A 20,220-nucleotide genomic window follows, 5' to 3' on the forward strand; every position below is an offset into this window, starting at 1 on the left:
AAGAGCAACACACCTCGAACAAATAATTAAGCCAAAAAAATATACAAAAAATATATACATTTAATACATTAGATAGTAGTATGTTCTGTATATCCATGAACCAAAAAAGACGAATACTTCGTGTCGTAATCAGAGGCGGGCAGAGTACCCAAAAATTATACTCAACTAAGAGTAGCACTACTAAAACATACTTTTACTCAAAATAAAAATAAAAAGTAGCCGTCCAAGAAATTATTGAAGAGTAAAAAAAAATGCTTGGTAAAAAGTACAGAGTAACTGATCGATTTAGCAATCATTAAATATTTAAAAATTACATCAGACAGAACAAAATATAAAATTAAGTGGAAATTTAAAATGGAAAAAAAAAAAAATCAGGCAAAATAAAAATTTTCAAAATCAGTTTCTTTCAATAAAAAACTTTTGAAACTAACTAAAACTGCAGGTGTGTCTGAATTTTTGGTTACAACATGCTTTTCTTTCAGTGGATATAAAATCCAGAAATTTTACTTAAGAAAGAGCAGAGATACTTCATAATAAAATTACTCATAAAAAGTGCAGTGTTGAAAAATACTCAGAAAAGTAAATTTTTTCCAAAAAGTTACTCAAATAAATGTAATTGAATAAATGTAACTAGTTACTACCACACTCTGGTCTTAATTAGCATTTTCAGTTGTAAGAAAATAATGTTAGAAATCATTTTAATCTGATTATTGCTTTAAAAAAAAGTCTCCATCTGCATCAACTACCTGTCCTGGACGGGCCAAATTTGTATAATTCGAAGGGCCACACCTGGCCCCCGGGCCACACTTTGAACACCCCTGACACGGCCTGTTCTCTATAAACGAACAGCTCCAGCTCTGCCTCTGTTTCTGAGCTTTTATTGCGGTGACTGCAGCGCGTCGCTCCGTCGTAATGATGAAGAAGTTGCAGATATTACGAGCTGCTCTGGATGACTCCATCAGCGTGACGCCGGTAGTTTAGACGGAGCGGCCGTGATTCATGCGGCGGGCGGAGAGACAAACAGAGACGGATACAGACGGAGCGGAGCCGGAGGGGGGAGCGCTGAACTCGGAGCAGCCTCACGGGGGCCGTGACAGACAAACTGCTCCTCCCTGCATGGCTGCTTTAATGACAGGCAGCAAACTCATTCAGCAGGACAAACAAATCACCGAGAAGAGCCTCTGCGCCACGCTCACGCAGGCAAACACTGCCCCCTGCTGGCCGGACTGAAACGCTTTGATTTAAAAGAGAGGGAGGCACTGGTTGGGATTTGATCTTATGGTACTGAAGTAAACTTCAAATTTCTCATTTTTGGTATGATTTTACACAAAGGTTTTCCTTTCTTTTTGTGATTTATTCATGTTTTTTATACTCTGAAACAGGTGTAATTTGCTTCAGTGCCTGTCAGTTCAGACTGACAAACCACCAGGGTTCTTAGCTAAAACTAACAAAATAACAACATTGAAATTGAGAAAACATGAATTAACTGAAATAAAGGGGGGAAACTACAACTATGTGTGCATTTGTAAATCCAAACAATAGTGAAAGTAGGGTTTGAACTAGGACTGGAACTTCGGTTTGAAGTGAGGTTGGGATTAGGGTATTAAGGAGGTTTGGAACAAGGGTTGCAATGTTAGAGTTGAATTAGGGTTGGAAAGAGGTTTTATGAGGGTTGGAATTAAGATTAGAACTAAGGTTGAAACTGGGATTGGAACTGGAACTAAGGTTTGGGTTAGTTCCCACCCTGGTTCCAACACTGCAATTAGGGTTAGGGTTTGAAGCAGGGTTGTAATTAGTTGGAGGATCTGTCTACATTCAAAGGCTGAATCAGGTTTGTAACTGAAAGTAAGTGGAAATATTTACCTGTGATACAACATTACAACATTTTCAGCAGAAATACTCAAAATATTATGGGATGTTCCATTTATTTCAATGGTACCGAAGATGATCACAAAAAGCTGAATGTCTCATAAACCGTGGAAAATGGAAATAAACCATTTTCATAAATGGCAATGCCAAAACACATAGCCATAATGTCCTGAATGAGCAGAATATGGTTGAAAGAGCACAAAGTATGCAGAAGTAGTTGAGTGGTGAAAAACCTACAGAGTGTAAGAGTGTAAATGCTTGACAGTATTCACACTAGTAACTAATTAAACATAGCAAATACACTCCAAAAACTAATTACAACTTACTGAATTATATAAACAAAACCTGAACTACAACAAAGAACCCAAAAGTTCTTCATTGCACCAGTGGAACCTCATTGGTATAAAATAAGCTTTAATTACATCTTTTTAGCACAGCTTTGTTGTTTTGATGAGCCCGATTGCCATCAACGCCGAACCTGTAGTTGTTTGTGGGGGCAGTTACATCGGTTGCCATGGAGACAGACAAAAGTCATTGTTTCGTCCGCGACCTTCTCTGGCCTGTAATTGGGCTGAAGAGAACAAAGCGACGTAATGAGACGTTTACAGACGTCACATTCAGAGTTGTTTGGTTTGTTCAGAGTTCCTGCAGTCTGGAAAATCCTGACAAGTTTAGAAAAAGAAAAACAAAGTCGCTCCACCTCCGTCCAGTCGTTTGTCAACCATCCATCCATCCAGCTGCTCTTCCCTCCGACTGTATTTACCATGCTTCAAACTCTGCAGACAAACTGGGTGATAAATGTTTTGCTCTGGTTGTTATAAGTAGAGTCAGTCTGTAACGCCAGTATAATTATAAACACTTGTATATTTTGTTTTGTCTCTAAAAATCCCAAATATATATGTTAATTTAGGACAACTTTTTATTTTTTTACTAACTTGGTCAAATTTTAATTCATTTTGAAGTCATAAAATTTAGCATAAAATATTTAGCAAAGCTTTCCAAAGTTTGTTTTGGAGACTTGGATGATTTTTGGGTTCTGCTGTATTAAGGCAAGACTAAGATCATTTTATTTTTTGAAATTACAGGAATAGTCATAATATTACCATAATAAAGTCGTAATAATATAAGAATAAAATCGTAACAATGTGAGAATAAAGTGATATTACCAGAATAAAGTCGTAGTATGAGAATAGTCATGATGTTACCAGTAGTTGGATTACCAGCAGAATAAAGTTGTAATTTTATGAGAACTCCTGCACAACATAATCTCCTTACCACTGAGTTAAAATGAGAAATGTTGAGCATCTTATAAAGTTATATTTTCATATCAGTTTTACAAACAAATCAAATTTTTACACATTAGCATCAAATTATTTTCAGGACTTTGAAACAATTGTGTAAAACATGGACTTGTTTGGTCAGATCTTGATAATTGAAGCTTTTTTTATTAAATACATTTTTGTTATATTAATTTTTACAAAAATTTTCTGTTAATATTGTCTTTATTCTGTTGTTAGGACTTTATTTTCATAGTCTGGCTTTAAAGCCGGACCAATCACACCGACCTGAGTGAAGTTGCCCCCCCACCTTCTTCAAATCAGACAAAATGGGTGTCAAACGTTTGTGCAGCAAAATTTTTCGTTTGTGCCGCTATCATTTTAAAGATATGAAGAAATGTTTCTAGAGGTCATCCAAGGTCAACCACCTCCCCACCTTCTTCAAATCAGACAAAATGGATGTCAATCAACTCGGCTACGTTTGTGCTGGTTTGTGCAGCAAATTTTTTTGTTTGTGCTGCTTTGGCTTTGAAGATATTAATGAAAGTGTAAAGGGCAACCAGCCCCTCAACTTTTATGAAATCCAACTTTCTTTATATCTTAAACACTGGCTTAAACATATCATATCTTGCCTTAATTGCTTGCTCTGTTCATAAGTAAAACATTTAACAACATCTAATAATTAGATTTTTTAGATTATCAGCCAAATAATTTTATGTTTAATCTCACCTTATTTATTTTTGTACCTTTTCTCATTCTCTAACACCCCCCATCTCAGCCTCAGCCTGTTCATTAAAGGTTTAGTTCAAGTTGTGATATTCTATACCTGCAAAACCCAATTTTTAGCTATTTTATTGCCGGTCTGAAATATATATATATATAATATGTACTCACATATATATGTGTGTGTGTGTGTACTTTTGTCATAGTACCCCCAAGAATTTAAAACTACCTTCACCCTTGTATATATAAGAGGGTTGGGAGATGTGAAGGAGTGACAGGGAGGCAGGAAGACCAGGGTTTCCCCCAGTGTATTATAGGCCTGGCGCCCGCCATGCTTTACTAGCGCCACCCCCAGGCTAAGTCTTTCTTGTTTATGTTTTTAGGGAAATAAAAAAAAAAAAATCGCTTTTTTTTAAGCCTGATTACAAGTGTCTGTGTTGCTCAGAGCGTTTCACTGGCGGAGCAGATTTATTCCTAAAAAATATGTTTATAGAAGATAGGTTTATAGTTTATGCATTTAATAATTTGTCGTAAGACTTTAGGCCATGTAAGAAGGGAGATAAACGTGCGATGTTTGAAGAAGCGTCGTGTTCTAGAAATACTTTTAAACCATAAGTGCCTCATAGAAAGGATGAACATTTTTATTTTTACGCCGTCTCCCTCCAGCGTAGTAATTCAGCCCGCCTGCTTCTTCATTAGCCTCTGATTCAGTTTATAAAAACAATGAATTTATTTCAGTTCCCACTTTTATCCTCATTAATGTGTTTTTTTTTTCCTGCAAATGCAGCTGTCAGCAAACTGGTGCAAATGTGAAAATCTATAATAGCTGCAGCAGAAAATTACTGTAGAACAGGTTAATTTGCAGAGAAATGCCCCACAGTTCATATTAACTGCTTCCATGTGAAACACTGCTTTGGGTTATGAACGCTCACTTTCATTAGCTGCAGATTACAACAGGAGTTTCCAGCTCTCCGTAAAAGCAGCCTCACCTCTGGGGGATGAGCGTTCAATAGCTTTTCCAACAAATCTGCTGATTTAAGGTAGAAAGCGTTGGATTGTAAAGCTCTGATGCTGCTGCGTGTCGATCTGTCCCATCAGGCCGTCCTCCTGTAGTTACACACAATCGTAGCTTCGCACTAAAATCATTCACAGCAGCGATTTCCCATTCGTCTCGGTGAGAAAATAAATGTTAGATTTCACAGATTAGTGTTTTTTTATGGAGGGCCATTTAATTTATAGAATGTTTTTTCCACTTTTTAACTCATCAGGCATAAATCGGTCACAAACTGAAGCAACATTCACAGTAAAATGTCTGTTTTCAACGTTTGCAGGCATTTTGATGATTTCCAAGAGCGTTCTGTTAATTGAGGCTGTGAAATTAAAATTCAGTACCTCTGTTAAAATCCAACAAGTATTTTATATTAGGGATGCAACTAATGATAATTTTAATTATTGATCATTCTGCCGATTAATTGGATAAAACAACTGGCACTTTCTGCAGATTTTAAATTGAAAACACAATAATTTGTAGCAAAGAAGCTAAAATGTATTTCTAATCTAAACCATTTCTACTTGACGTAACATCAATATCAAGTAGGGATAATCTGGCGATTATGTTTCAGATTAACCAGTAATAATAGCAAAAGGTGCTTAATGGGTGATTTTTTAAAACAGAATTTGAACCTGTTAAATCTAAAGTTGCCACTGGAGAAGTTTCAGGTAGAACATATTTACAAAGGTTTTGTTTTCCTTAAATGTATTTTTTACAGCTCTGGCTTAATTACTTATTATTGTGTTGTTTCAGTAAATGGTCCTTTTTTTAATCTGTATATTCCAGTTAACAACTAATAGATAAATAAATTAGTTGCCAATTATTTCAATAATCAATTCATCGTGATTAATCTGATTAATCATTTCAGCAGCATTTTATGTTGAGAGAATATATGGCTTAAACAGCCCACATGCTACTGCAGCATTTAGCTAACGTTAGCATTTTAGCTAATTTTAGCTTAGCTCTGGAGATCTTTATCTGTATCAATGCTATTTGGGTTTTTACCATTTACTGTTCTGGTTTTAATGCAAAAGAAAATATTCAAACATTGTTTTATTGACTTGTATGTGAAACCTCATTGATTGGTGTAAGAGTTGATCGTTATTTGTTACAGATTGAAGGATAATGGCCGATCTTTTCCATGGACAGGACTCTGATTGAAGGTACATTTATTCAGTCATGTCATGAATGAACAGCTGATTCATTTAAAACACCCAAAGCAAGTTAGAGGGAAAATTTAAATAATTAAATGTTTATTTAGTTCAACACAGTAGAAGCTGCGTTTAAAGTGAACCGAGTTGATTTCACATCACTTAAAATAGTTTATTTCTATGCAAATGCAGTGAAAATATTGTAGAAAATAATTGAGTCAATTAGACTTTTGTTGTGTATAAAACGTATTTAACGCTGACTATTAAATGAGAGCCATTGCAAAGTTTACTTTGTAAGTTTAAGAAAATCTTTATAGTGCGATTGTTTTGTTACCATAGCTACGATCCAATGTTAACTGAATACTTAATCATTTTAAAGAATTAAAGTTCCCACAAGTTTGGGGAACTTGTGGGAAGTAAGGCGGTTCAAACCGGTTCAAACCGGCTTACTTGGTAGGCAAGCAGAGAGCAAAGGACAGATAATAATGGCTTCAAGACCAACAAAAAGAAACTAGAGTACTCAAAAAGTGTAATCAAGTAATAGTTGTTTATACGAGCGCTAGTTCTAAGCTTGACTTGTTTATTGTTGTCATAGCAACTGTCATGACAGTTACAGATTCCTTCCAAGATGGCCGTCAGCTACATGAGAACAATGTAGCTATAATAACTTCATCACCTGCTACTACCAGTGCATTTATCACTGGCTTAGATAATTATAATATTTATTGAGAGAGCAGACAAATGAGTTTTAAAGAACAAAAAAAACTTTTAATAGGTGAAAGAACCGAAGAAATAATTACAGGAGTGTCAGACGCACATATAACAGCCACTGGTCTGATCCGCCGTCAGGTGAACGATTTGGAAAATGTAAACAGACTCAGTCATCAATCTGAATGATCAAACTGTCAACATTGTTTTACTTCAGGAATTAAAGCTTTTTGGAAATGTAGGGGAAAGTGTACTTATCAAAGTATACCTTAAAAACATTTTACAGAGACGTTATGAACATCCAGAACCTGAACTGTGTCAATTATGTAAATATATTTATTTATTGTGACAACTACTGTTGTTCCCAGGTTTTATCTCAGCAAAACTGAAATGTAGTGGATTACTAATAGACTCTGTTTATTAAATATAAACTCCATGTAACAAAGGACAAAAGTCCCCAGTAACAGGAAACAGAAATTCACAGCTTAAGACTAAACAGCATCAAAAACACACATCAAAACTTAAACCGTTTCACAGTTTGATCCCTTAAAGACAATTTTAACTCGAACATTAATATAAAACCTGCTTCGTGTTTGACCTTTTACTCATCCAAATATGATCTAATAGTGTCATCTTCTTAAAAAAGATGAAGGTAAATATTATCTCTTAACTTGTTAAAAGTAAGTGAAAAATATCTAAAGCATAGTTTAAAGCTTCATGTAATTGTTTATAAGGCTCGTTAACTGCTACACTGTAGTTTTATTGCTGAAATACACCAAAGTTTTTGGTTATTTTTAGCTCTTTGAATCCCCACCAGAGATATTTTAAACCCTTCACCAGCTTGTCTGAGAATAGCTCCAGAAATCAGAGAAATCGAGGATGAAAAAAGGCACATCTTGAGTTTTCATCTGTTGGTGTGTGAGGAGAAAATCCTGCAAGGAAACCAGAAAAATGGTTAAACATATTAAAGCTTCCAGTGACATCTGGGAAAAATAAATACTAGATATTTATCCTCACATTTTAATATTTTGAGCTGTAAAAGAGTCTGGATGAAGATGCTCACCTAGATGATTCCGTTTTTCTGCTTTTTGTGGGATTTTTTCTTTTTCTAGAAATGTGAGAATAACTTCTTAGAGAGAGCAGATGATGGAGGTTTTCATGAATACTAATATATACGTTACTCTTGCAACATTTTATTATTTAGCTTTCAAAATAACAAATAAAACACAGACTTTCTAATAGATACGTCTCCAGCACCTGGCGTTTTATCTCAACTTTTGTCCTCCAGTGAGGATTATGGAGTCATTTGCCAACAGCTGACACAAACTGTGTGGAAAAAATGTTTTAATTTCAAATCAATTTGAAAGGATAAACGGATTCATGAACACAAAAACAAAGGATATTATATCTATGATTTCAGTATGTTTTAGTTTTAAACGCACAATATACACACATCCACATTAATAACCTTTTGTATTGATTTCAGTTTACAAAAATGAACTGAGATGAAAAGACTTCTGGGTCTGCTGTTGGATAAAAACTTTAGTTTTCTTTCTGATAAACCGTCTTAATAAAAAGTTGCTGCCATAAAATTCTCGAACAGAAAAAAAAGTTGTTAAATTTGCCACTAGTTGGATAATTTGATTAAAAGTCGCCAGAGTTCTGGAGCGTAAATAAATATAGCGCCAGGGTTGTTAAGTCGGCAGCAGTTTTGTTTTGGCCACGCCCCTCAGCGGCTCTTGGCTCCGCCCACTTTGAAGAAACGTTTCTAAATCTGTCAGGTGGGCGGAGTTATGCCTCCACTTCACTTTAGTGATAGTAAACATCATGCTTCTCCAATTTCAAATGAAAGCATTGATACTTCAATAATTGTTTCCATCCAGTTTTCTTGCAAACTTTGAGGGAACTTTTAAAACGTCGCAAAAAAGAAAATGCAAACTCGGCGGATTTCCACCTCCTGGTTGGGAGAGAATAAAGTGCAGTTTTTCCTCAGATATTCAGTTATAAGGCTAGTGATGAACTGTAACAAACTGGATGGAGGTAGAGGTTGCAAATGAACAAGGCAACAATTTGGATTTTTTTGTGCCTCTGGTAAGGCACAGACCAATCATGAATTGGAGGGTTCTCTGTGTCAGGACCCATTTCTATCTCCCCTTCAGCACATTAACTCTTTTTTCCAGGAAAACCAAAACTTTTTTACAGAATTGAGGAAGTTATTTCATACGTTTCTGTTTCCACGAAAGTTTTCTAATGCGATATTTGCCGTAAACACAGATAATGTGTCCAACAGAACCGCATTAAACGTTTCTTACCTCCGGAGCAGCTTCTGGTTTCATCTTCATCGTGTCCTTCTCTGTGGATGTTGATGTAAAAAATGGCTTAGAAAACAAATCAGTAAAGTTTCTAAACAGAAACTCTAGTAAAGTGAATCTTACTCTTCTTCGCAGGTGGAAGTTGGGTCACAGCAGCAGGAGGTGAGATTTCTCCCATCTTTACTTTCTTCTTCTTGGGTTTTTTAGAGATTGTGTATTGGTCGTCCAGGATGTTCTTGACTGATTTCTTCTTCTTCTTCCTCGGAAGCTGGTTTTCCTTCGATGAATTTTCTTCCTGTCCTGCGTTTATTTGCGTTTTTGGTGACTTCACAGTTTGTTTTTGCTTTTGTCTGGAAATAAACATCATAAATGCAGACGTTTAGTTATTTCTCAGGTAAAAGGGAGATTATGATAAACGAACCTTTCTCTTGCTGCGACGATCCGGTTGGGACTCTGAGCGTTCCTCGTCATCCTCATCATTTTCTTGAGAAGCTGTAACCTCTTCGTGCTCGTCGTCCTCCTCCTCAGAAATCTCCTCCTCTTCTTTCCAGACGAGAGCAGAAACGAGTCTGAAACATTTTCAGATGGAAATTAACTTTATCTGCACCAACAGGAAGATTTTCACTTCCTGTTTCTACTCACCAGCTGTGGCGTTCATCTCCTCTTTCTCGCCCTCTGCTGGTGCGTCTTTAAACTGCAGCTCCTCCCTTTTTCTCTTCTTCTGTTTTGTTTCTGCCAGATTCTCTTCATCCATTCCCTTCATCTCAGCCTCATCTACCAGTTTTTTCTTCTTCTTTCTGGTGTTTTCTAATGGAACCGCTGCCTCCTCTCGTTTTTCCTCCATTGCTTCTCTCTCTCTTTTCCTTTTCTTTTCTTTCTTCTTTGGTGAAACGACTTCAGACTCTTCCTCCACCTCTGTTTTATTCTCTTCTCTATTCTTTCTGCTCTTCTTTTTCTTCTTTTTTCTCCGGCTGGTCAGCGCGTCTTCGTTAGTCGTCTGTGTTTCTGCGATGTCCACCTGAAATGTCTCATCAGAACGTTTTTTGGACTTCTTCTTCTTCTTTTTCTTGGGAGTGATGGAGTCAACACAGATCACTGCTGGTTCCTGATTGGCCGATTTGTCGCCCCCCTTCTGGATTTTGATAATGATGCAGTCGTCTTCGTCTTCTGCAGCTTCTTCCTCTTTAATAAAAACGCGACAGGAGCTTTTGTTATTGGAGGTATTTAACTATAACTAACTTCATGCTACGTCTTCACAGGTTCTGGTGACTTTCTAAAGCCTCGTGGATATTTTTGACATGAAAAAGCACCAGGAATTAAGAATAATTTTGTTTTTACGCCACCGTTCAGACACTATTTTCTCCTTTTGTTCCAGACCAGCAACCTTATAAATCCCAAAAAGAGCCATAAAACCTTAATGACCCTTTAAATTTCAATTTATGAAGCTTTTGTGTTGGTTTGAAGCCTCGGTAAACAACGAAAGTCGAGCTTCTTTCTTATAGTTGCCATCTTGTTGTGAAATGCCAGTTAAAATAGCCTGACAATAAAGGCTAAAACTCCTGTTGGTTCTTTATTGACTTTCCTGTTGGAGCATTTGGACCGGACTACGAGGTTTGTTCTGAGAATAACGTCACATTCTCAGAACAAACCTTTTCTCATTGAGAAACATTTTATCCTGATGAGGAAAAAACTTATCAAGATCTCACCAGTTTCTCCAAAAATCTTTTATTATACAAAATATTTTTGTTTATTTTAATGATAATTTGATGCTGATTTGTTAAAAGATTGAATATTACAGAGTTTTTAAAGCCGAAACTAAAATGCAACATTCAACATTTTAGTTTCTAACTTTTTGGTGTTGGAGTTCTAATAAAATTAGATAATGTTATGAATACTACGACTTTATTCTTACAATATTATGACTTTATTCTTACAATATTATAACTTTGTTATTTCTTTTACTGGCCCCAACACTGATTCACTGTAGCAGCTTTAACAAACAGAAAAAAACTAAAAATATCTAAAAGCAGCTAAAATCCTAAGAGCTGCTGATAAAGAAAACTCAGATTTCAAGAACCAGAGGTCCAGTGTTGACCAAAACCATTGTGTTTTTGTTTTTTTGGCTTTTATTGGACCAGTTTAGCTTGAATTAGTAAATAAAGAACATTTAAGTTACCATTGGCTGGTGGATCAGCGCCGTTTTGGTCCAATGTAGCCGCTTTCGGCTCGTCCTCTGGCTGCGTCTCTTCGTCTTTTAAAGTAATCTCAGGATTTTCTAAAAGAAAAAAAAGAAAAAGATTGAAAATATCCGTTTTAAAAGGTGGGAATTTTCTAGAAAACCCCCCCAGAAAATGTCCAAAAGTTAAAGATTTTTGACCTTCAAAACTCAGAAATTTGTACGATTTTTTTAGATTAATGTCTAAATTTCAGGTTTTTTTCTCTCTTTTATCTACAATGGCCGTAATATGCTGTCATAACCTGCAACTGAAAAATGAAAGTGGTATGGATGCGAAACGTGCAGCTTGAACAAAGTTTCCAAGACGTTCTACGAACAACGGCTCCATGTTGAATTCCTGACTTCTTCGACTTGGAACGATTTTAGCACAGAATTCGATTTTGAGGTAAAAGCAACGCAGCAACAAGATCTAGAGGAACGAGTTGCCTTTGACCAACACCTGGAGCATCTGCAGTTTTGGTCTGGATTATAACTATCCTTTGCTTTTTGTTTTGCCACGTAATGTTTTTCATTTGTTTCATGTTTTGAATTGTCTTGTTGCTGAACAAACTTTTCCCTGACGTCACAATAAACCACTGATTTGTGTTGGTTGAATTACAGACCAAAGTTTATAGTCAGAACATGGAAAAATGTTTAAAGGATACAAGTTTTAAACGTTGTTGACCTCATTTTGTCCAGAGACGGACAATTGAGTCATTCAACGAAACCATAACAATGGAGAAACTGGACAATTTAGTTTGTTTGAGCATCAAATTAGGGACATTTTGTCCCCATAAAGACACTGATTGACGAGGTTTCAGCAGACAGCCGACACAGAAACGACCGGCTCCTTCGAGAAGTTTCTGTCACTCTGCAGCGTTTCTGCTTCACGGTTTGGTGATGAATGCGAAAACCAAGAGGTAAAATAAAAGATCCTGCTTCATGTTTTCTTCTCTTTTCCTCCCGTAAAAATCAAACTTCTGAACTTTACCAGCTGGAGACGGAGTGAAGCCAAAGAAAAGAAAAGGGAAAATATGTTTTCCTCCCGTCTGCAGTGAACCGCTCTCTAATTGTTTATAGACTGCCGTTTGTCCAGATGACCAATCTTTACAAAATAAAAGCTGGAATTCGTCTTGCATCCTAAAGATGAGTTTCAAGGGCTGAATCGATTAATCGATTATATTTACTAATTGATTCATGCTTAACTGGAGCAAACAGACTCAAAAAGGCATTTGCTGGAAGAACACAGTCACAGATAAATGTCTGTAAATTTAGTATTTAAAATAAAAAAATCTGTCTGTAAATATGGTCTAACAAAAACTCCCATAATACGGCGTAATATTAACTTCACCTGGTTCACATTCAGAAAATAATTAATCTATTAAGCACCTTTTGCTTTCCATTTATGAATAAATGAACCCAAAACTTAAACAGATCAGCTGATCGCTGTAACCGTGTTTTAGCTGCAGATGAATATTTTACAACAAATAAACCTTCACTGCTGTGTTAATGCGTTTTAGGCAATAAAATGTAAATTTTCTTATTTAAAAAAGTAATTTTATCTAAATTCTAATTAGTAAATAATCCACCTGACTCAGCATTTCACACAGTGTGAAACATGGTGGTGGCAGCATCATGCTGTGGGAATGCTGTTCCGCAGCAGGGACTGTCAGAGTTGATCAGAGACTCAGTGCAGCATATAAATACAGCTACACTGAAATGATCTAAATTACATAATATCATTGTGTAAGAATGGCCTAGTCAAAGTCCAGACCTCAATCCAATTAAAAATTAAAGATTTGATCATTGATGCGTGCTAAAGTAACATGTTGCATCTGAGAAGCCTTGAATGGGCCTCACAGAATCAGGTGACCTTATCGTGGTACCTGGAGGGGGCGGAGCCTCTCCGGGGGCGTCGTCAACGGAGACGGACTCGGCCTGAACGGGTCTCTGCAGGGAGAGTCAACATGTCAGCGCCAGACCTGAAGAGATCCTCAGATGTTTGTTTTGCCTGTCGACCTCTGCAGCTGCGCGCTCCTCTTCCTCCTCCTCCTCCTCCTCCTCTTCCTCCTCCTCCTCCTCCTCTTCCTCCTCCTCCTCCTCAGCTGCGGTCGTCTCCTCAGTGGAGCGGACCGCGGCTCCTTGAACAGCATCGATCGGTTCTGGAGGTTCCCCTGAGGCTTCAGGGGAGTTTCTGGCAGCTTGAAGCTCCTGCAGGAAACAGAAAAACTCAGATTGGATTTCAAAACCCAGCTTCCTGCAGCTGCTCAATAATTCAGCATCTGGTCAACTTTGCTGCTCATGATTTAAAAAATAAAAACATTTTAGGCCTCAAACTTACAGGGTTTCTATATTAGATTTTAGGTTTTTTCCAGATTTATGCCAAATGTTTAACTTTGAAATGTAAAATAAAGTTGAATGAATTTATGGCAAATTATCTGCAGTAGTAAAAGATTCAATGAATGAATGGATGGATGGATGGATGGATGGATGGATGGATGGATGGATGGATGGATGGATGGATGGATGGATGGATGGATGGATGGATGGATGGATGGATGGATGGATGGATGGATGAGTTAATGTTCTATTCAGGAACCACCAACCTGTTCCTCTTCGTCGCCTCCTTCCTCCTCTTCGTCGCCTCCTTCCTCCTCTTCATCACCTTCTTCCTCCTCTTCGTCGCCTCCTTCCTCCTCTTCGTCGCCTCCTTCCTCCTCTTCGTCGCCTCCTTCCTCCTCTTCATCACCTCCTTCCTCCTCCTCTTTGTCGCTCTCAGAGGTTCTGGTTCCAGGCCGCCAGGTCGGGTCGGTGTCGCCCTGAGTGGGTCCAGATGTCCCATCAGGACCGGAGGAGACGCAGCTTCTCCCCTCAGCTGGAACCAGCTGGAACATAAACAGGGGGGAATAAAAGTAAACAGGAAGTAGTTCACAGCTGGAACGAGTTCATTTCCTGTTGCCGTTTATCCAACAGCCGAACTTTAATTCACAAATGCAAACGGACCAGGAGATTTTATTATTATTATAACTTGGAGCCAAACGGTTTAGTTCTGCAGCAGAGAGGTAGTTCTAACTGATCTCCATGCTGGAGGAAATTCAGCTGATTTAGTTCATCTCAGCAGGAGTAAAATTTATTCCTGATAGATTAACTGATTAATTAATAGATTCTGAGACGAAGCAAAGGAAACCAAACAGGTAAAGAGATGAGAGAGAGCAGCTACAATTACAGCTTGGAAAGTTAGAATTGTGTATCAATTAGGGCAGAACTGTTTTATCCAGTTTTCACTCCACACTGTTTTTCTTTTTAAGTGTAAAAACCTGAAACTGCTCTTGCGCCAGTTACTAGGCAGGTTGTTGCTAGGTAACCACAGAGTGAGAGAGTTGCTAGGTAACCACAGAGTGAGAGTTGCTAGGTAACCAGAGAGAGAGTGAGTTGATTCCACCAATCTTGATATTGATTCAAAAGTACCAGCTCCACTTTTTCACTTATAATATGGGAAAAATATATTTTTCCACAGGCAAATTATTTCACTTACATCTAAAACATTTTCATAAAAATGAAGGAACAAATGAAAACAAGCTCCTATTGCTTCCTGAAAAGTTAACACCAGACTTGCTGTCTTTGGTTGTAGATAAAGATCCTCAAAATGTTTTGCTAGCAGAAAAACACGTGATGGTATAAATTTCTACATCTTTATGAATCAACACCAGGAGCTCCGTGTATTTAGCAGGTTTTGCCCTTTGGACGTTTGGCTTTAATTGGATCGAAAACGGAAGCAGCTTCATTATTACAGTGGCTGGACAGCAGATATGCATCTGTTTTCATTACAGCTTCCTGCTGCAGCAATGTGCTGAACCCTCAGATATTTCCTCACCGACTCGATTCTGGCTCGTTCTGGAGTAGAAGCAGATTTCATTCTAGTGATAAAGTATTTATTAAAGTTGTGAAAAGCTTTTCTGTAAATGTTTGATTTCTCAGTGTGAGTTTAACAGTGTTGCACCAGCTAATGGCTGAAACTCCTTCCTTCATTCCAACAATCAAACAAACAGAGTAAATACAACAATCTATAACTTTCCTAAAATGCTTTTATGATGTAAATCACTTAGATCTGCCCTGGTGCTGAAAGGCATGATACAAATAGACCTGATTGATAAAATAATAGATAAGCAATAAGTAATTAATGAGAAGGAACATCATTCGTTTTCCAAATGTTTTCATGACAAAACTTAAAATTTCATCGTTTTCATTTCTGCTTAGAGGGAGGGAGGGAGGGAGGGAGGGAGGGAGGGAGGGAGGGAGGAAGGAAGGAAGGAAGGAAGGAAGGAAGGAAGGAAGGAAGGAAGGAAGGAAGGAAGGAAGGAAGGAAGGAAGGAAGGAAGGAAGGAAGGAAGGAAGGAAGGAAGGAAGGAAGGAAGGAAGGAAGGAAGGAAGGAAGGAAGGAAGGAAGGAAGGAATTAGATGTTTTTGTTTCCAGCTGCTGTTGAAAAAAATCTATTTTTGTTTCTTTACCGTCGCTTCAGACGCTCACCTCCGTTTCTCTCCTCGTTTCCTCTTTTTCCTGTTCCTTCTCCTCTTCCTCCTCTCCTTCATCCTCCTCTTCCCCTTCCTCCTGTTCTTCCTCCTCCTCTTCACCGTTGGCGGTCTCGTCTGATTTCCCAGTCTGGGTTTCATCAGCGCCGTCCCGGCGTCCAGAATCGTCCTCCGGTTTTGACTCTGCAGCGGTCGGCGCGGCGACCTCCATCTTACACTCTGCAAGAATTAATCCCAGTAAAAACTGAAACCAGTTCTAAGATCCAGTAAATAAAAACGGGAACGCACCGGTCAGAGTTCTGTCGTCTGATTTCTTCTCTCCTCCGTTGAGTTCGGCGCCTGCAGCCTCGTCTTGCTTCGTGGTTCCCGTCTTCAAGCCCATGTTGGGCTGGGTGGCGTGATGAGCCAGAGAGCAAAGCCTGCACAGCAAATCAGACGCTTTCATTTAAACTCCAACAGGAAGAAAATCTCATAAAATCTGAAATCAATAAGAGAATAAAAATAAATGAGGAGAAAATCAGGAATCTTTGCATTTGGATAATATCAGATATTCTCCCAGGACGCAGAATTCAGTCCTAAATAACACGAACAACAACAAATTATCCGATTTCTGCTCGTATTTCATTTCATTTCATTACATATTTTCAGATTTGGTTTGTAGATGAAGGATGTGATTGAAAAGGAGCAGTAAGTGTGAAAATGTCTCCAACCAGTAAGACCAGTTGAGGTGATGGTGGAAAATAAAATGGTTTGTCAGTTTTTACGTTGTGTGAACTTACTTCATCCATCCAGTGTAAATGTCATGAAGGTTTAAGTTCTCCATTGGCATCTCCACCTACACACACACACACACACACACACACACACACACACACACACAAAACAAAATGAACGATTATTTGAGTAGTCGATTATTCAGATTTTTTAAAAATGGAACATACTGAACATTTTTCATTTAACCCTTCTTTGTACAATCTTAGAAATACATTAAAAGACACAAATATTTAAATTCATTTTTAAATGACAAACATTTTATTTCTTAAAATACAACAACACATCATTTCTTTAGTGAATGCTTGATCATTTTTAGCAAAAGATGCATCTGCAGCTAAAAAATTTATTCTAACATCATCTGGTAACCATTTTTTATTTATTAACCAATTAATAATTTGATAGTAAAATGTGATAATAGGGGGTTTTATGAAAATATGAACCAGGTGAATTTAAAACTACACATGACTTTGGAGTGGAACATATTTTCAGACAAAGGATGTTTTTTATTATATGACATAAATGCATATAGTGACTTATTTTCTGCTCTGACTGTGTTGTTCTTTCAGCAAATGCCCTTTCTATTAACGATTAATCGATTGCTAAATGAGATGACGATCATTTCAATAACTGCATCGTTTCAGCTCTAACGTTAAACCATTTTACAGAATTGTTTCCACTTTTTAATGAAATTTGTTGAATCTACGTATTAAAAATGACACGGGTGGTGAAACTGCAACAAAAGAAGCAGAGTTTTAGATTAAAGAGTGCGCATGTCGAATAATAACAGCAACAGGAAAGTTTGGTTTAAAGATGATTGACGCGGCTGTGATTCTGTTGGACGTTTTTTCACGGATATTTATAGGATCCTGAAATGTGAAACTGGTTGGTGACCAAAGATTAAGTTTCCTCCAGGTGTAAACAGAAAAACAGCAGGGAAAAAAAGGTAAATAACTGAGTTTTTAAATGCAGAGGACAGATTTAGCTCGGTAATTTTGAAGCGAGCAGCTAGCTGGACGCATGGAGGTTAGACATGCAGAGTGAGCAGCTGCAGCTCCGGTAACATTCTGTTCTTTTGCTCGGCCTGAACCAGGAGCCGCAGGCTGCAGAGCCGCTTCCTGACGGGCAGAACAGAAACCTGCTGCAGCCGCAGCCACGTTTCATCAAGCCTCTTATATAACCTGCATGACGCGCATGTCAGCTCAAAAAACACCAATAAATCGCTCGCTGTGGCCAAATTTAACCCAAATTCATCAACAGAAACCCCGGTTGGTGTCGGTGAGCTTAAATGAGGGGGAATCAGAGGAAGTTCTCACCTGAGTGACGTGCGGCTCCAGCAGCTCGGCGGCCTCTCGGTAGCCGCTCACCTGCAGGTGCTGCTGGATTAGAACCAGCAGCGCGGCGTCCTGCTCCGACTCCATGGTGGAAAAACACGCAGGCAGAAAATGCGGCCGCAAAATGCATGAAGGAATTAATAACACTTCACTTCATGCTTGCTATCCAGCAGCAGCACGTGTGCGGGACGACTCCTACCTCGCACTGCATCATGGGAAGTGGAGTCGTGTCTCCTAAGGGAAGATTATAAAACATTTTCATGGCGTTACGAAGCAAAACTGATATTTTGCTAAAATGTTGTTGCCGATTAAATGTCATAAGGAGGTAAATTTTAGATCTAATTGATAAGCAAATATGAAATAAACATTTAAGATCTATTCCATAATTAGTTTCTGCATTCATCTCTCATTGTAATATTAAATAAATGAAGAAGTGTAAGTTTAAAATGTATTAGTTATTTGTCAAAACATGAATAGCATTATTTTTTCACTGAAATTAACATCTAATTGCTTAAATAACAATATAGTATGAGCAGAGCAGGAAACCATAATATCTTCTGACTCTTCCTTTTGAAATAAATGTAAAATTGCATGCCAGCTGGCATAACTTTTTAATGTTTCTGCTTTTTATTGTCTATTTGAAATAAATAATAATAATAATAATTTTAAAATAACCTATGCATGTAAATCAAGGGTGTCCAAAATATGGCCCGTGGGCCAAATCTGGCCCCACAACTACAATTTAAAAATAGAAACTTGGTCTGCAGCACAGGTAAACATGCAGACACTGTGTTTTTAATTATTGCAAAATTATAACAAACGAATTAAAATCTTCTGATACTGGAGAAGGTTTGATGTTATAGAAGGTTTTCATTTTTTAACAGTCACATGCAATAATTTAATTAAACAATTTAAGTTTTGACTTTTTTTTAATAAATGGTGTGTAAATAATTTTTGTGTAAAAAGTTTATTGTTATTTCATAATTTTGTTGTGAAACTGTTACAGGAATTATATTATTTTGGCCCCAAAGTAATCCTGACTTGTGGCAAAAAGTGGCAGCATCATGCTGTGGGAATCAGTCTAATCTTGGACAAAACCATTTTGAAACTGTAGAAAACGTGAGATTACGAAAAATTTACAATTAGAATTGGGTAGTAACTACATTTACTTGAGTAATTTTTTAGAGAAAAGTTAATATTTTTACTAAGCTGTACTTTCTACTCTTACTTGAGTAAACAGGCTTGTTTTAATCAAAAGAAAATCACCAGACACACTTGCAGTTTTTGTTAAAGTTATTTTGTAATTATGCTACATGAATTATTTTCATGTAGGTCTTTAAAACATCAAAATGTCCACATCTTTTTCTATTTTGGTCCATCTGATTATGTACTTTTTAAATATTAAATGATTGATATTTTGATCAGTTTCAACTTTTTAACCGCATACTTTTGTACTCCAACTTGAGTTATTTCACTTTTTACTTGAGTAAAAATAGGTTGAAATTAACTTATTAATCTGTTTTCCAGATAAGGTTGTTGCTGATTTCTGAGCACCTGGCCAAATATCTCATAACCTCAAAGCTTAAGAAGAAGAATTAGAGAAATAAAAACTTCTAAAAAAGTTATGTAAATTTAAGAACAATCGGTTCACTACCAGATAATCAGAAATGTACTACAACACCTGGAAGAACCGCCTCAGTCATGAACAAGAGCTGCTGCAGGGCATTCCTCAGCATCATTTGATCATTTAAACTCAAGGAAATATAACAATTTATGACAATGTTCTTACTCAGCGCCAGTGAATCAGGCTGTAATGAATCGTTTCCAGCTCTCCAACAGAAAATAAATGATTTCCAGATTTGGACGAGTCAGATGTAAAATATTTCGCTCACGTAACTTCTAGATTGTGCGTAGTTTTCCTGAATAAATATTCTGCATGTTTTTCATTACTGCATTAAAAGTTGCGTAAAGCAGCAGGAACATTCCTGGATTCCTCCGGAGCGCCAGCTGGCTCCCCTCCCTTCCCGGCAGCCCAGCCTCCCCGCCGGCGAACCGGTCGGCTGATGTGCTCAGTGTTCCTGTCGGTTCATGTCACAGAAAGTGACGGCCGGTTACAAAAACCACAACATAACAAGCACATGATGTAAAAACAAAAACAAAAAAAACTGTAAAAGTAACGTTGTTGTTGTTGTTAAACGGTCCGTCCCGTAAAGTTACACAAAATGGCGGATGTAAAGTAGCGTATCCTTCAAATTAGAGCAGTAAAAGTGTATAAAAAC

The 20,220-nt window shown here is 37.5% G+C and overlaps 2 protein-coding genes across 8 annotated transcripts in view; one reads left to right on the plus strand and one right to left on the minus strand.

The window, feature by feature from the left end:
• Window positions 1-20,220, plus strand: part of LOC103479474 (arylsulfatase I-like) — a 44,136-nt gene that overhangs the window by 5,256 nt on the left and 18,660 nt on the right. For 4 of the 5 annotated variants that reach the window (XM_017310029.2, XM_081597809.1, XM_008433909.3 and 1 more), the window contains 2 exons: window positions 6,035-6,083; window positions 9,227-9,253. The exons of the other annotated variant lie outside the window; for it this stretch is intronic. In XM_017310029.2, coding sequence (XP_017165518.1) covers window positions 6,062-6,083; window positions 9,227-9,253 — 49 coding nt within the window. In that variant the 5' untranslated portion in view covers window positions 6,035-6,061. The remainder of the gene's footprint in view (window positions 1-6,034; window positions 6,084-9,226; window positions 9,254-20,220) is intronic. 5 annotated transcript variants of the gene reach the window in all.
• Window positions 6,818-20,084, minus strand: LOC108167097 (uncharacterized). Of its 3 annotated transcripts, XM_081597811.1 has the most exons (15): window positions 19,731-20,084; window positions 17,924-18,175; window positions 16,616-16,671; window positions 16,125-16,255; window positions 15,835-16,055; window positions 13,913-14,191; window positions 13,326-13,517; window positions 13,193-13,256; window positions 11,268-11,366; window positions 9,734-10,273; window positions 9,513-9,660; window positions 9,215-9,441; window positions 9,092-9,132; window positions 7,843-7,887; window positions 6,818-7,711 (listed from the first exon to the last, which is right to left on the minus strand). In XM_081597811.1, the coding sequence occupies exons 2-14, from the start codon at window positions 18,026-18,028 to the stop codon at window positions 7,843-7,845; spliced, it is 2,148 nt and encodes a 715-aa protein (XP_081453937.1). In that variant the 5' UTR covers window positions 18,029-18,175; window positions 19,731-20,084; the 3' UTR covers window positions 6,818-7,711. The 3 variants fall into 3 exon arrangements, with proteins under 3 accessions (XP_081453937.1, XP_081453939.1, XP_081453938.1); XM_081597813.1 differs by lacking the exon at window positions 11,268-11,366 and having other exon boundaries at window positions 19,731-19,963; XM_081597812.1 differs by lacking the exons at window positions 6,818-7,711; window positions 7,843-7,887 and adding an exon at window positions 8,037-8,105 and having other exon boundaries at window positions 19,731-19,963.

The sequence above is a fragment of the Poecilia reticulata genome, chromosome 17, assembly GCF_904066995.2.
Source record: "Poecilia reticulata chromosome 17, P_reticulata-male-v2, whole genome shotgun sequence".
NCBI lineage: Eukaryota > Metazoa > Chordata > Actinopteri > Cyprinodontiformes > Poeciliidae > Poecilia > Poecilia reticulata.